Consider the following 11,882-nt stretch of genomic DNA (forward strand, 5'->3'; position numbering starts at 1 on the left):
ACCAACAACTCTCAGGGACAGCCTCGCCGTGATAGCGCAGCTCGAGTGAGAGGTGCTTCTCTCATTTCGAACCTCTCTTGCTGGCTCGATCTCCTGCTCGATAGTCATCACGTCCTTGTCATCTGTAGCTCTGCCCCGCCTAATCGAACCCCACAGTCTTGATCTGGGTACTTGCTGTTCAACTACGGATTCTAACCACCGATGTGCCTTTCACATGCTCCAACACCCACAAAATCCGCAATGGGGGCAGTGGGAGTCATATACATACACACCGACATGAGAATTCGAGCTATGCTGCTCCGCGCTCGCGAGTCAATGGAACTGTCGATCAATCATCTATGTCCTCCTTATCTTGGGCAGCTGAGCGAGTCATAGTTCATTTACTTTCGGCGACAGCTGCTACGGCACCGCGAACCGATTGACTCCCCAATACGGCGGGCTGCATCGGCATATAAGCCCCCCTTCGACGATGCACCGTCGCAACCAGAACACACTGTCCACCTTTGCACTCCGTCCGATTTTCGAGGATGGGTGAGCCAGCACACGTAGACGAACGGCTCTCTCTCAAGGACCACCGTGCCTATCACTGCAGCTGCCAGCGCGTGCTGAAACAGGTACGAAACCTCTATCACTCGAACGCCAGACATCGCGCTCATCTGTACGTTCTTTCAAAGAAAGATAGGCGAAAGAGCAAGATGCCCACGAGGGTCGGCGCGTGCAGGCACGTCGAGCACGCGGGCTGGCGGTACTGGGCCCGCGCGGACATGAAGACGCATTCCGGACGGCGGCGGCACGTGGCGCCGCAGTGGATCAGCGCGCGCGTCGCGGAAGCGGCGGTCTGGGGTGCGGACTCGGAGCTCGAGGCGGACGTGGAGACCGCGAGCCGGAGCATGGAGTCCATCTGGGCGGCCTGCCTCGGAGACGGAGAGGAGCCTGCGAGTCCGCGTTGGGACGCGGTCGGAGATGATACGTGGGCGTCCGATTCGGAGCACGAGGTGAACGGCTACGGGAGATACGCGTGGCGGAAGGGAAAAGGTGCGTCCTGTGCCTGTGCATGAACAAGATACTAACGTGTTCCATGACCATGGTCCTCCGGCACAGGCGTGGCGAAAGATTTCGACATCATACGACGCCCGAGGGCGGTGATCGCTCTGTCGGACGACGAAGAGGATGACTGGGAATGGGTGGACAAGACTGCTCAACGGAAGCGGTCGTATGCGAAGGTTGTTAAGGGTGGAGGTGGTTGATCTGCAAGGAGCATGCCTATGTGCGGTGTTGGCCATCCTCGCTGCGCGATAAGCACGTTCATGATGGATTTTGTACATCAACGTAACGGAACGTAGGCACTGGATCTCGGCCTTGGCGATCCGAGTTGGAGGGGTGCAGATTATGTGCCTGTCGACGTGTACGGTCAAGGTTCGAACAATGCGGAATTCAGTCTGACACTACAAGTTCGTCTGACCACTGGAGAAGGATAGAGAAGGATATCGATTGAACAGGCAGCTGTAGTTGATAGTGGAGTTCGGCGTGTTCATGAGCAGATACGGATCGCGAGCGTTGTACGAGTTCGATGCATGGCATACGTTGCAATCGAAAGGCTGCCCACAAGTGGGTCGTATCGAGTAGGCAATAGCAGTTACTTCAGACCAGGACGACAAGGCGCTGAACTGGGCTAACGAACCGGGGTCTGAAAGGGGATGATATCAGGTTATCGTCAATGCGCGATGAAGCGAGTTCCCGGTGCTTTGGAGTAGCTTGGAGCAGCAACAATTCATGCTCATCCGGATGTGCAATGGGTGCAGAACCCGTCCTCGTCGACGTGTACGTTCAGACTAGGGTGCATGAAGTCGCGACGATTAGCGTTCCGCTGAACCCTGCCTCGACCGTGGATCGTGCTCACCGAGACGGTCTCCAGTCCATCGTAATAGCGCTTCCCGGGGCAATAACGCGATGCTCGTGCGGCAGATCCTGTTTGGAGAAGCCCTGGATGGCTGACAGTCAACTGCGCTCTAGTCTGTTGAAATCGCTCGGTCGCGTACAGAGGTATTTCCTGGCGCGTCGACAATCTTCTTTCCCTTCAACTTGCTTTCCCACTCTTCTGCGCTCACGGATGCCATGCAGGGCGACCTGTGGTAGGTATACGGAATGCTACGAGAAGGGAGGAACCGGCGATGGAAGTAGGAGGTTGGCTCATCCGAAGGGGGTTCCGACTCCCCCGAAGGGAAGGAGTTGGTTCTTTTTCCGACCACTTCGGTCACAGTGACAAGTCCGTGACCCTCAGCCAAAGCGTGATGAAGGCGTGATAGAGCGTGATTTTGACTCTGGCGTGGGAGCGTGACAGCTGTAGGTGTGGGACTGCTTACATAAATATGGAGATCAGTTCAGGGATGAAACGGCCTTAGCCGCGGCAGTTTCCCATGGTCCTTTGCCACTGATCGTGGGAGAAACAAGACTATTTACGTAATCATAGTCTCTCAAGGTTTGGCCAGTGGCTATACGTCGAAGCACCATGACACTTGCCTATTGGGGTACAGTGTACAGGCACTGCTTGGTGCCGCCGCACTCCTTGATACAAACATTAATCCCGTATGAAGGACAAACCTGAAAGCCTTGATATAATACTGGGTGGTAGATTCACGCTTGAATATCCTAGATCCGAGTTATCCAGTGAATCAAAGGAGTTGCTGATTTTGAAGAAATTGTTCACTTTTGCAGAGACCATGTTTTACCACAAGATGTGCAGCCTGACTCGCTTCCAGTCCCGATCAGATAATCTCTAGAGAGCACTAATACATTTCTTCATATCTCAAGTACATTTTTCATCAGTGATGTGGGATCATCTGTGGTGCGTCGCAATTAAGAGACCATGCTGAAGAGTGGAAGGTGATGCACCAGCGCACGACATGCCTTGGGAGCGTGTGAGATGCTCAATTCTGCCCAGATTTAATCCGAAGAAAAATGTACAGTATGGTAGTAGTTAGTAGTTACTGAAGTACTAGTGGGTGGTCAAAAGAAGATGTGGTGTGCACACAGCGCAGGAGCCTGTCGGTTTTGAGTACATCAGCCAGTGCCTTTCCACTGTGGACCGGCGTTGTCTCCTGCCCGGGATCCTTTTCATGGGGGAGTCAGACGCGGCGCTTGGCGCCCCCTTACTCACGTACAGTCGAACACCTCATAATGCATAGCCACATAATGCATAATTCTCATAATGCATAGGGTTTGGGCTCGAACCACCGTGGTTTGCGGGGAGCTAGGGAGATACTGCATAAACGCATAATGCATAGCCGTCAGGCCAAATTTATGCAGTTTCTAGAGAGCAAATGTGGGAATAATTAACCATATATACAAGTATACAATGCGATAGCCCTCATAATCTACATGAGGCTATGCCCAGCAGTGGTTGCCAACGATAGCTTGTATTTGATCGTATGTTGGCTATTTTCGCCTCACTTTCGGGCGAATCCATTTCACCTGCGCTCCACACTGTTCACCTGATTTGCGGGTGAAAGGCGACTTTCACCTCATGCGCTGGGGAATTTCCCCCGAAACGAACGCCACCGTGAAACGTAAGCCCTACAAGCGACTACGGAGAGCGCGAGATGACAGCGGGGAGCGCGTCCTGCAGGCGACCCGCTCTATTAGATTAAGCGTACGTTGAGGAAAGGGGGGAAGGGTATCGCGATCAAATTTGGATCTTCGGTAACGATATACTTGAGGGTCAGGCAATGGAAACACTGAATTGCGCTGAAATACAGCTGAAACACAGCAGAAAATCAGTGCCCATGAGGCATCTGCATTACCGAAGCACGTCGGTTGCAGAGCTTCGTGGGGGACAGGATTTTTCGAGCGCTCTATCGATATGGAACTTGCTGTAAGTAATCCAACGGTTGTCCGAGGGGTGTCAAGAGGGATGCGACCAGACTGGTCTCGACAAGTGGTCGGTTGTCCAAGCGCGAACATCGGGTCGTCACAAACCGGAACCGCTAGAGTCGCCGCGTCCGGCTTTATTGCAGCCAAGAAGAGATGGAAACGCCCACCGTCATGTTGCACGGTTGATCTGAACATCCAGGCCCTTGATTTGTGGTGCGCGGTCCGCGCGGATTCGCAGATTCTAGAGGATCTGATGGTGATTACGAGACGACAGGAGTGTCAAAGTGCTGTTCGGCGACTTTCCGCCAATCATACACGGTACACCGGCAATGAGAGACGCTGTGTACATTGTCGATTGTAGCTTCAAAAGTCTCGCAGAGTCGTTATTTTTTGCAGGAGGCGATGAGCGATGCACAGTGGGGGTATTTTGTTAGCAGCGGCACCATCGGGAACCTGAGCGGAAACAGAAAAAACGCGGGCCGCAACCGAAGTCGCACGGTCGAGTGTGGGAAGAAAGTATTACATAACGATTCGGTTCAAGGTCGGTTTTGGCAAGGGATTCCCCATCACCACCGCCGCCGTCGACGCTCTCCTCCTCCTCCTCCTCCATCCTACGCCTGTGCTACCCACCTTTTGCCCCAGTCCATTCCTTTTGCAGTTTGTAATATCACCAGCACACCATGGGTTGCGTCCAGTCCGCCGGCGTCGACGATGAGGCCAAAGCCCGTCAGTTTTCCGCTTCCGCTTCTGGCGACGTTGTGGCTCACCGCGTTATGTGCGACAGGCAACGACGAGATTGAGAGCCAGCTCAAGCGGGACAGGATGATGGCCAAGAATGAGATCAAGATGCTGTTACTCGGGGCCGGAGAGTCGGGCAAGGTGCGGAGACGCGGCGCTGTTGCCGTCGTTTGTCAGCGCTGACAACTGCAACAGTCGACAGTGCTCAAGCAGATGAAGTTGATCCACCATGGCGGATACAACGATCAAGAGCGGGATTCATACAAGGAGATCATATTTTCCAACACTATCCAGTCTATGCGGTACGTGGTCGCAACGTCGGCCCGAGTGGCGTCGCTGACGGGTTCGCAGTGCGATACTTGAGGCCATGCCTCATCTCGACATCCCCCTCCAGCCTCAAAATGACGCTCGTCGCTCCGTCATCCTCTCTCTCCCTCCGCAAATTGAAGGCGACATACTTCCGCGAGATGTCATAGATGCTGTCCGCGGTCTCTGGCGCGACCCTGGCGTCAAGGAAGCCGTCCGTCGTTCGCGCGAGTTCCAGCTCAATGACTCGGCCGTCTACTACTTCAACGCGATCGACCGCATGTCCCAGCCCAGCTACCTCCCCACGGACCAGGACATCCTCCGATCTCGTGTCAAGACGACCGGCATCACCGAAACCACCTTCAAGGTCGGCGAGCTCACCTACCGGTTGTTCGACGTGGGCGGTCAGCGGTCGGAGCGGAAGAAGTGGATACACTGCTTTGAGAACGTCACCGCGCTCGTGTTCTTGGTGTCTCTCAGCGAGTACGACCAGATGCTGTACGAGGACGAGAGTGTGGTGAGTCAGCTTCGCATTTGCACCTTGATCTCCGTTCACGTCGGCCGCAGAACCGTATGCAAGAAGCCCTCACGCTGTTCGACTCGATATGTAACTCGCGCTGGTTCGTCAAGACGTCAATCGTACGTGATGTCACTTGATACACCTCGCGTCGCAACCGGCTGATTCGTGGTTCTTTGTCGCTGCAGATTCTCTTCCTGAACAAAATCGACCTGTTCGCGGAGAAACTTCCGCGCTCGCCTCTGGGCGATTACTTCCCCGACTACACCGGTGGCGACAACTACGACGCGGCCTGCGACTACCTCCTCCACCGCTTTGTTTCGCTCAACCAGTCGGCCGCGACTAAGCAGATCTACGCCCACTACACGTGCGCGACTGATACGCAGCAGATCAAGTGTGAGTAGTTTTGTCATCATCACACCCTGCCTTCCAGGGCAACGGACGTGAGAACGGTTTCTAACGCGATGACCTTTCCCCGCAGTCGTCCTTAGCGCCATCCAGGACATCTTGCTTCAGCTCCACCTACGGGAATGCGGTCTGTTGTAAAGGATTTCGTACGGTGACCACCGCGGTCGTCGTACGCATGCATCATCTTATATCTATGTCGCCTCACATATTTTCTGTTCCGACCTTTCCTCAACACATAGCTTGGTTCTTGGAGATACTATCTTCTCATCGTATACTTTACCCCTTTTCTCTTGCATCGACCTTGTCGCCTTACTTTTACAGTATCGCATTCACGAAAGGTGCCGTCCGTCTGTGGACTTCTGGTCTGTTTACTTTCTGCGGCTTCATGAGGATGGACGGCGTGTGTTTCAATATAATACCCATGTTTCGTCGAGTGGATAGCCAACTGAGCCCTGGGTCAGGACAGGTGTGCCACATTGTGATGGAGATGTGGCGCCATTTGGTGCCATACGCGGGATGTTCGGACCTGAATGAGGCGCTGGACCTGAGATGTAACACGTTCTTCTCAGCGTTCGCCTTCTTAACTTATCAAAGCCCCTCCTGAATCAGGGCGCTGTGTTGCATCCAGAGCTGAAATACAGGCCGCGTGGTATAGGTCGTCCGGCTTGCGCAGAGTCTGCGCCGACTTGGTACGGATGTTCCCATCGTACGGCGATATCGCCAGGGAGCATGTGCAACATGCGGTGCGAAGAAGATTGGCAATATGAATGCCATACATAACTCGGAACCTTCAATGTGGGTTATCCCGCACAGGCTGAACGAGGAGCTGTATAGATCTTGGGTAGGTTTCCGTCTTTATTTTTGCATGCTATGAGCCGGAACTATGGATATTTTCCAAAATTACATTCTCGGATGGGTGTGTCTGTGATCCGGTGATTCTCTGTGAGTGCAGGTCTTCATGTTATAACTGGATTCCGCTTGATGTTTAGATCATCCACGCAAACGTTTTGTCTTGGTTGCGTCAAGCCAATTATCAATCCACAAGGAATACTGCTCTACAATCGTGATGGGGAACTAGCTACCGGTACCTTGGCGTTCTGGCGGATTCATTTTCGATTTGCAGGATCCGGAGCCAGGAACGGAGATATCTTGAGTAGCTCAGTGAGCATATGAGGCGTTGTGGTTTCTTTTGTCGAGCACCATCGTCCACGGGCGTGAGGAGCACTCGTCGAGAAGAGGGAAAGGGCTGGGGCCCTTGTGGTCCGAACTTACTACGTACAAACGATAAGGGACCCAAGGTAAGCCGCGATACGAGCATATTGGCTCCCAGAGACTTTCTGTTGACACCGTGATCAGCAGTGGCTGCCTGCGAACCCCCAGGCGAAGACATGGACTTACATATATAGCTCGGGGTCGTCCAAGCCCTTATTGATCACCCTTCGAACCTCGCCGCGCTTGTAGCACGCCCGAATGTGTGGAGGACAGATATTTCAACGAAGTTCCATACCTTGCTTACGAAGTATTTTTCCGGTAGCAATCGGAGCCGCACATTCAAATCAGCTGTGATGGTCTTATTATACACCGCGATAGAGAAAGGGCCTGTATCAAGGCGCAGTGAGTACTACATATACCAGAAGTTACCGCCTGGGAACGGTCCACACTCGGGGAGACCTGAGCCTCGTTCCGCTGAATGCAACTCAATCATCATTATTGTAGAAGAACAATGTCAATGTCATCGTGTACTCCCTGCGGGACTGTCTTCAGTCCTGATATGTCTCCCACACGGTCAGCTCTGGCGTACCTGCAACAACATCTCGGTGTTGTACGTGATGACCTTCTTGCGCTTCGCCGCACGCAGGGTACCCACGAGGGCTTCGACTGGATGGATTCATGGCATTTTTGAAAGCAAGCTGGACGCTCGTGGTAGAATTACGAACATATGTTGGAGCATCGGTCGTCTCTGACGATCTTGCCGAACTTCACCGTTATCTTGTCATCGTATGCGGGATTGGGCCCTCCGAGTCTCTGGATCTCGCCCTTGACAGATATTTGATACAAGAAGGCTGTAATAGATGGTACCAATGCTTGCCTTGAGCAGCTCGATCTCTTCATCGGTATTGGCCATGACCAGCCTGCGGAGGGGCGTTCGGTGCCCGGTAGTGCGGATGGTAGGTATAGGCCCTTCAGTACACCCTGAAGTGGAGTTCAAAGACTCGGGTAGATGCGAAGCGTTAAAAAGTGGTCGGAGAGCTTTGTACAGTGCCTAGGATATCGTAGATGGTTGAGAAGAGCGGTAGCGATTAGATGGGCTATCTCAATTGCTGGACCCACGAGCACCCTCAGAAGAACGCCCACGTGATCGCGAGGTTGACTGCCGGACACGGGGAGGCCAGCGACGTTGCGGGTATTTTACCTACTCTACACGACCGTCTATGGGCCTTTGTTCCATTTCTCCTCCTTCACGACGACGGTGACCTCCGTCTCTGCTGTACTTTACCCGCCCACGTCGAGGCTCAGCCCAAAGAGAACGAACGTACAAGTCACGACTTGACGACCACGCCTCCTGCACGACATCCGGCCGATTTGGACACGGGATTACCGACGACCACTATCTCAACCAGAATACTGTCATTATACTTGGGGCGTCATGTCCTGGCTAGATCAATTCGAATGCTTGGACGTGATCGGCAACGGTTCGTTTGGCATAATACGAAAAGTACGCAGGAAGACGGATGGCGTGGTGCGTGCTCCTTTGATGGCTTCATCCGTATCTTGCTGTGAAACATACCCGGAGCTGAGTTCTTGACGTGTTTACCTACTAGATCTTTGCTCGCAAAGACTTGAACTTCGAACGAATGTCGGAGCGAGACCGCAAGCAAATTGTTGCCGAAGTCAACATCCTCAAGGACCTTCACCATACCCACATAGTTCGCTATCACGACCGTTATGTCGACAGAGATGCTGGGATCTTATATATCCTTATGGAGTACTGTGGTGGAGGTGAGTAGACTCCGTTGTGTCGCGTTGACGGGGTGCCGACCTTTTCGGACTAGGCGACCTCTCCACAATCATCAAGCAAGCAACGAAGCTTAATCGTCCTATACCCGAAGACACCATATGGAACTACTTCATGCAGATTCTCCTCGCCCTCGTATACTGCCACCATCCGAATGGGCATGCAAGACGAGAAAGCGCCGGTACGGCGGAGGTACGCCAAACTAGTCGCATTTTGTTGATCTTCATCCAGGCTAATCGGCCCGGTAACTCCTCGCAGGATCTTACACAAATCAGCTCTAGTCATAACCGCCGGCCGCAGATCCTTCATCGCGACCTGAAACCGGACAACGTCTTCCTGTCGGACGCTGGCGAGGTTAAGCTGGGCGACTTTGGCTTGAGCAAGGCCCTGAGTGCGGCGGGCCCCGCCAGTTTCGCTAGCACCTATGTCGGGGTACGTGTACACCTCAACACGTCACACGAAGACGACCTGATCTCCGGCACGCGACCGTCATCAGACACCATATTACATGTCCCCAGAGCTTATGCAGGAGAAGGCGTACGACTCGAAATCCGACATCTGGTCCTTAGGTTGCCTTATATACGAGCTGTGCGCTCTCAAGCCTCCTTTTCACGAGGCGAAGACCCACGCGGAGCTGAGCGTGTTCATCCGTAACGGCCGGATACCCCCGCTACCGAGAGGCTACAGCGAGAACCTCACCAGGGTCATCAAAGCGATGCTCAACTTGAACGTCTGTCGTCTTCTACCTATTACTGACGTTCAGAGATAACCGTTGTATGGATAGCCCGCGATGCGACCATCAGCCATCCAGCTGTTACAGCACGAACGCTTGGAACTGGCTCAGAAGGTCACCGAAACGTCTAAAATGTGAGGTGTGCTCTTGCCCCGCACTCGAATTGCTCACCCATCGGTCACATAATACAGGATCGCGGAAGTGAGGCTTCACAAGCAGAACGTCTCCGCGCGCGAGAAGGAGGTCCATGCACGGGAACTGGCCCTCCTTGACCGGGAGTCGCGTCTGCAAGCGATCCTCGCGGAGAAGGACGCGGAGATCGCGAACCTGCGGACGCATGGCCTAGGGGCGTCGGAGGCGCAGGTCCAGGCGCGTGTGGCGATCGCGGTGCAAGAGGTGACGATGGAGGCGGAGGTGCGGATACAGCAGCTGAGGCAGGAAGTGGCGAACCTGAACGTAGCGGCCGAGTCGAGAATACGGGAGGCAGTAGCCAGGAGAGAGGAGGAGTTGAGGCTGCTCGTTTTGAAGCACGAGGAAGGCGTAAAGGTTGCTATGCAAAGAAGAGAGGACGAGTTGATGGAAGCGGTGCGGAAACGGGAGGAGCAGGTCAACCAAGCATGGATCGATAGGGAGCGGGATCTGCAGGAGGAGTGGTTAGCCAAATGGAAGCATGCTGAAGGTGAATGGGAGAAAGAGCGGGCAGGCTTCGATAAGCGATGGGAAGATGGGGTCAATGAGCTTAAGGAACGTGTCGCGGAGTTGGAGGCCCGAGAGCGAGAAGTGGACGAGGAATGGGAAAGGCTGTTCGTCATGAGGAGGGAGCTGAAGGAGAAGATGAAGGGTATGCTGAGCTATGGCCCGCTTGATTGCATTCTGACCGTTCTTGGATAGGGAAAAAGGACAAGAATCCCCTCGAGGAAGTGATCAACGTCTTACCGTCATCAAGGAAATCTGAAGACGCGGGCGAGACTTCGGATACGGAGAGTAGTCGACCTCGTGAGAGGGATACGCCCAGGAAACTTGTCGAAGGCTTGGAGACACCTGTCCCGAAGGACTTAACCCACAGGCACCATGTCTTCGGGGCCATGCTGGAACCTCCCGCTTCTGCAATGAAGGGTAAGCCCGCGTCGTTATTCTCGCTCATCGTCCCCCTGATCGTAGCCATATCAGGTGTCGTTCTGACGGCAACGGGCGAGCCTATCGCGACGCCAGCTCCCGCAGAATTCGCGAAGATATTCGACAAGAGCCCGAAGGTTGACCTCAAATTTGGCCAAATCTTCAATTTCGACGAGCACGAGGTAGTGCATTAGCGTTTCACAGTCTCATCGCACTAGCTCAACGATGCTCAGACAGATGTCGAGACGGAGAAGGAGGAGGAGGAGGAACAGACACGGACTACTCGTATACGACAGGTCACCGAGTCTCCCTCAAAACGGGCCAGCGAGAGGGCTAAGCAATCTGTGCGCCGTGCCGATAGCGGGCCAACCAGCCCGGCGAAACCACCCGCTTCGCGGACCAGAAGAGCGCCGTCTGCCTCGACCAGCAGCACCGAGGAGAAGAAGAGCACGCCTTCGACGTCCAAGGCCGCTACCAGGACAGCAGTTCCTACAGCGCGCTTGCGTAGGCCTTCCACCACCCGTAGAACAGCAACTGTTCCAGCATCGCAGGCGCTGTTCGGCGACGCCGCTTCGAAACAACCATCGACTTCCGCTGCCTCCTCGTCGTCATCCGCTGCCACCTTAGTCCCGCCTAGGCCCGCCGCCGGGAACTTGCCCAGGTCGAAATCGGCTTCTTCGTTGCCGCTAGGGCCGCCTCCTTCGTACGATCTGAACGACGAGGACAACCTGCCCAGTCCCTTCCTGAAAAAGATCGACCGCGACCGAATATCAATGTCCAATACCGCGCCTACAACAAAAGCTACTGCACCATCCGCCGTAAACGGCGCGACTAGGCGGAGGAGTGACGTGAATCGCTTGAGAAGCGTGGCAGCTGCGAACATTGTCAAGGCGGACCGCGACCGATCTTCGGTGGCGAGCGCGAGGAAGGCAGCGGAAGACGGCCGAAAAGCGTTGCTTAGGACATGACCGTGCTATTCGTCCATCATAATCCTTGTTTACTAGACTGTTTTCTTCCATCATGGTTCACTATCCATTAATGCAGTGTACAAGTGCAACAAATTTTTCGTAGTATTCCACGTTTTAGTCACGGCGACAATACTTTGGTAGGATGGGGTGTCCGGTGGTCTTTGAATATACCAGATGTAATCTGATAAATTGGGACACAAACTCAGATGG

The 11,882-nt window shown here is 54.0% G+C and overlaps 5 protein-coding genes across 5 annotated transcripts; 3 read left to right on the plus strand and 2 right to left on the minus strand.

Moving 5' to 3' along the window:
- The first annotated feature begins 684 nt into the window (after nt 1–684).
- On the plus strand, nt 685–1,391 carry PUNSTDRAFT_141610 (uncharacterized protein). The gene is made up of 2 exons (XM_007380617.1): nt 685–1,035; nt 1,102–1,391. The coding sequence occupies exons 1-2, from the start codon at nt 696–698 to the stop codon at nt 1,245–1,247; spliced, it is 486 nt and encodes a 161-aa protein (XP_007380679.1). The 5' UTR covers nt 685–695; the 3' UTR covers nt 1,248–1,391.
- On the minus strand, nt 1,383–2,197 carry PUNSTDRAFT_141611 (uncharacterized protein). The gene is made up of 3 exons (XM_007380618.1): nt 2,040–2,197; nt 1,901–1,983; nt 1,383–1,832 (listed from the first exon to the last, which is right to left on the minus strand). Exons 1-3 carry the CDS (start codon nt 2,115–2,117, stop codon nt 1,778–1,780), a joined length of 216 nt encoding a protein of 71 aa, XP_007380680.1. The 5' UTR covers nt 2,118–2,197; the 3' UTR covers nt 1,383–1,777.
- A 2,245-nt stretch (nt 2,198–4,442) lies between these two features.
- On the plus strand, nt 4,443–6,312 carry PUNSTDRAFT_98192 (heterotrimeric G protein alpha subunit B). The gene is made up of 7 exons (XM_007380619.1): nt 4,443–4,596; nt 4,655–4,749; nt 4,804–4,910; nt 4,960–5,431; nt 5,482–5,553; nt 5,620–5,827; nt 5,913–6,312. The coding sequence occupies exons 1-7, from the start codon at nt 4,551–4,553 to the stop codon at nt 5,975–5,977; spliced, it is 1,065 nt and encodes a 354-aa protein (XP_007380681.1). The 5' UTR covers nt 4,443–4,550; the 3' UTR covers nt 5,978–6,312.
- A 1,086-nt stretch (nt 6,313–7,398) lies between these two features.
- Nucleotides 7,399–8,123, minus strand: PUNSTDRAFT_50252 (uncharacterized protein). The gene is made up of 4 exons (XM_007380620.1): nt 7,929–8,123; nt 7,777–7,876; nt 7,641–7,717; nt 7,399–7,585 (listed from the first exon to the last, which is right to left on the minus strand). The coding sequence occupies exons 1-4, from the start codon at nt 7,962–7,964 to the stop codon at nt 7,547–7,549; spliced, it is 252 nt and encodes an 83-aa protein (XP_007380682.1). The 5' UTR covers nt 7,965–8,123; the 3' UTR covers nt 7,399–7,546.
- Nucleotides 8,124–8,333: 210 nt separating this feature from the next.
- On the plus strand, nt 8,334–11,844 carry PUNSTDRAFT_118687 (kinase-like protein). The gene is made up of 10 exons (XM_007380621.1): nt 8,334–8,579; nt 8,662–8,839; nt 8,893–9,047; nt 9,114–9,287; nt 9,352–9,585; nt 9,640–9,722; nt 9,780–10,429; nt 10,480–10,704; nt 10,759–10,886; nt 10,938–11,844. The coding sequence occupies exons 1-10, from the start codon at nt 8,487–8,489 to the stop codon at nt 11,670–11,672; spliced, it is 2,655 nt and encodes an 884-aa protein (XP_007380683.1). The 5' UTR covers nt 8,334–8,486; the 3' UTR covers nt 11,673–11,844.
- Nucleotides 11,845–11,882: the final 38 nt, after the last annotated feature.

This window comes from Punctularia strigosozonata, assembly GCF_000264995.1.
Source record: "Punctularia strigosozonata HHB-11173 SS5 unplaced genomic scaffold PUNSTscaffold_3, whole genome shotgun sequence".
NCBI classification, from domain to species: domain Eukaryota; kingdom Fungi; phylum Basidiomycota; class Agaricomycetes; order Corticiales; family Punctulariaceae; genus Punctularia; species Punctularia strigosozonata.

Coding starts and splice junctions, on each gene's coding strand:
- PUNSTDRAFT_141610 (XM_007380617.1), top strand. CDS start 696: ATGCCCACGAGGGTCGGCGCGTGCAGGCACGTCGAGCACGCGGGCTGG. Junction 1,036..1,101: donor CGCGTGGCGGAAGGGAAAAG/GTGCGTCCTGTG, acceptor CCTCCGGCACAG/GCGTGGCGAAAGATTTCGAC.
- PUNSTDRAFT_141611 (XM_007380618.1), bottom strand. CDS start 2,117: ATGGCATCCGTGAGCGCAGAAGAGTGGGAAAGCAAGTTGAAGGGAAAG. Junction 1,984..2,039: donor ACGCGCCAGGAAATACCTCT/GTACGCGACCGA, acceptor TCAGCCATCCAG/GGCTTCTCCAAACAGGATCT. Junction 1,833..1,900: donor ATGGACTGGAGACCGTCTCG/GTGAGCACGATC, acceptor CATGCACCCTAG/TCTGAACGTACACGTCGACG.
- PUNSTDRAFT_98192 (XM_007380619.1), top strand. CDS start 4,551: ATGGGTTGCGTCCAGTCCGCCGGCGTCGACGATGAGGCCAAAGCCC. Junction 5,554..5,619: donor GGTTCGTCAAGACGTCAATC/GTACGTGATGTC, acceptor TTGTCGCTGCAG/ATTCTCTTCCTGAACAAAAT. Junction 5,828..5,912: donor TGATACGCAGCAGATCAAGT/GTGAGTAGTTTT, acceptor CTTTCCCCGCAG/TCGTCCTTAGCGCCATCCAG.
- PUNSTDRAFT_50252 (XM_007380620.1), bottom strand. CDS start 7,964: ATGGCCAATACCGATGAAGAGATCGAGCTGCTCAAG. Junction 7,718..7,776: donor CGACCGATGCTCCAACATAT/GTTCGTAATTCT, acceptor GAATCCATCCAG/TCGAAGCCCTCGTGGGTACC. Junction 7,586..7,640: donor ACACCGAGATGTTGTTGCAG/GTACGCCAGAGC, acceptor ACAGTCCCGCAG/GGAGTACACGATGACATTGA.
- PUNSTDRAFT_118687 (XM_007380621.1), top strand. CDS start 8,487: ATGTCCTGGCTAGATCAATTCGAATGCTTGGACGTGATCGGCAACGGT. Junction 9,586..9,639: donor AAGCGATGCTCAACTTGAAC/GTCTGTCGTCTT, acceptor TTGTATGGATAG/CCCGCGATGCGACCATCAGC. Junction 10,430..10,479: donor GCTGAAGGAGAAGATGAAGG/GTATGCTGAGCT, acceptor GTTCTTGGATAG/GGAAAAAGGACAAGAATCCC.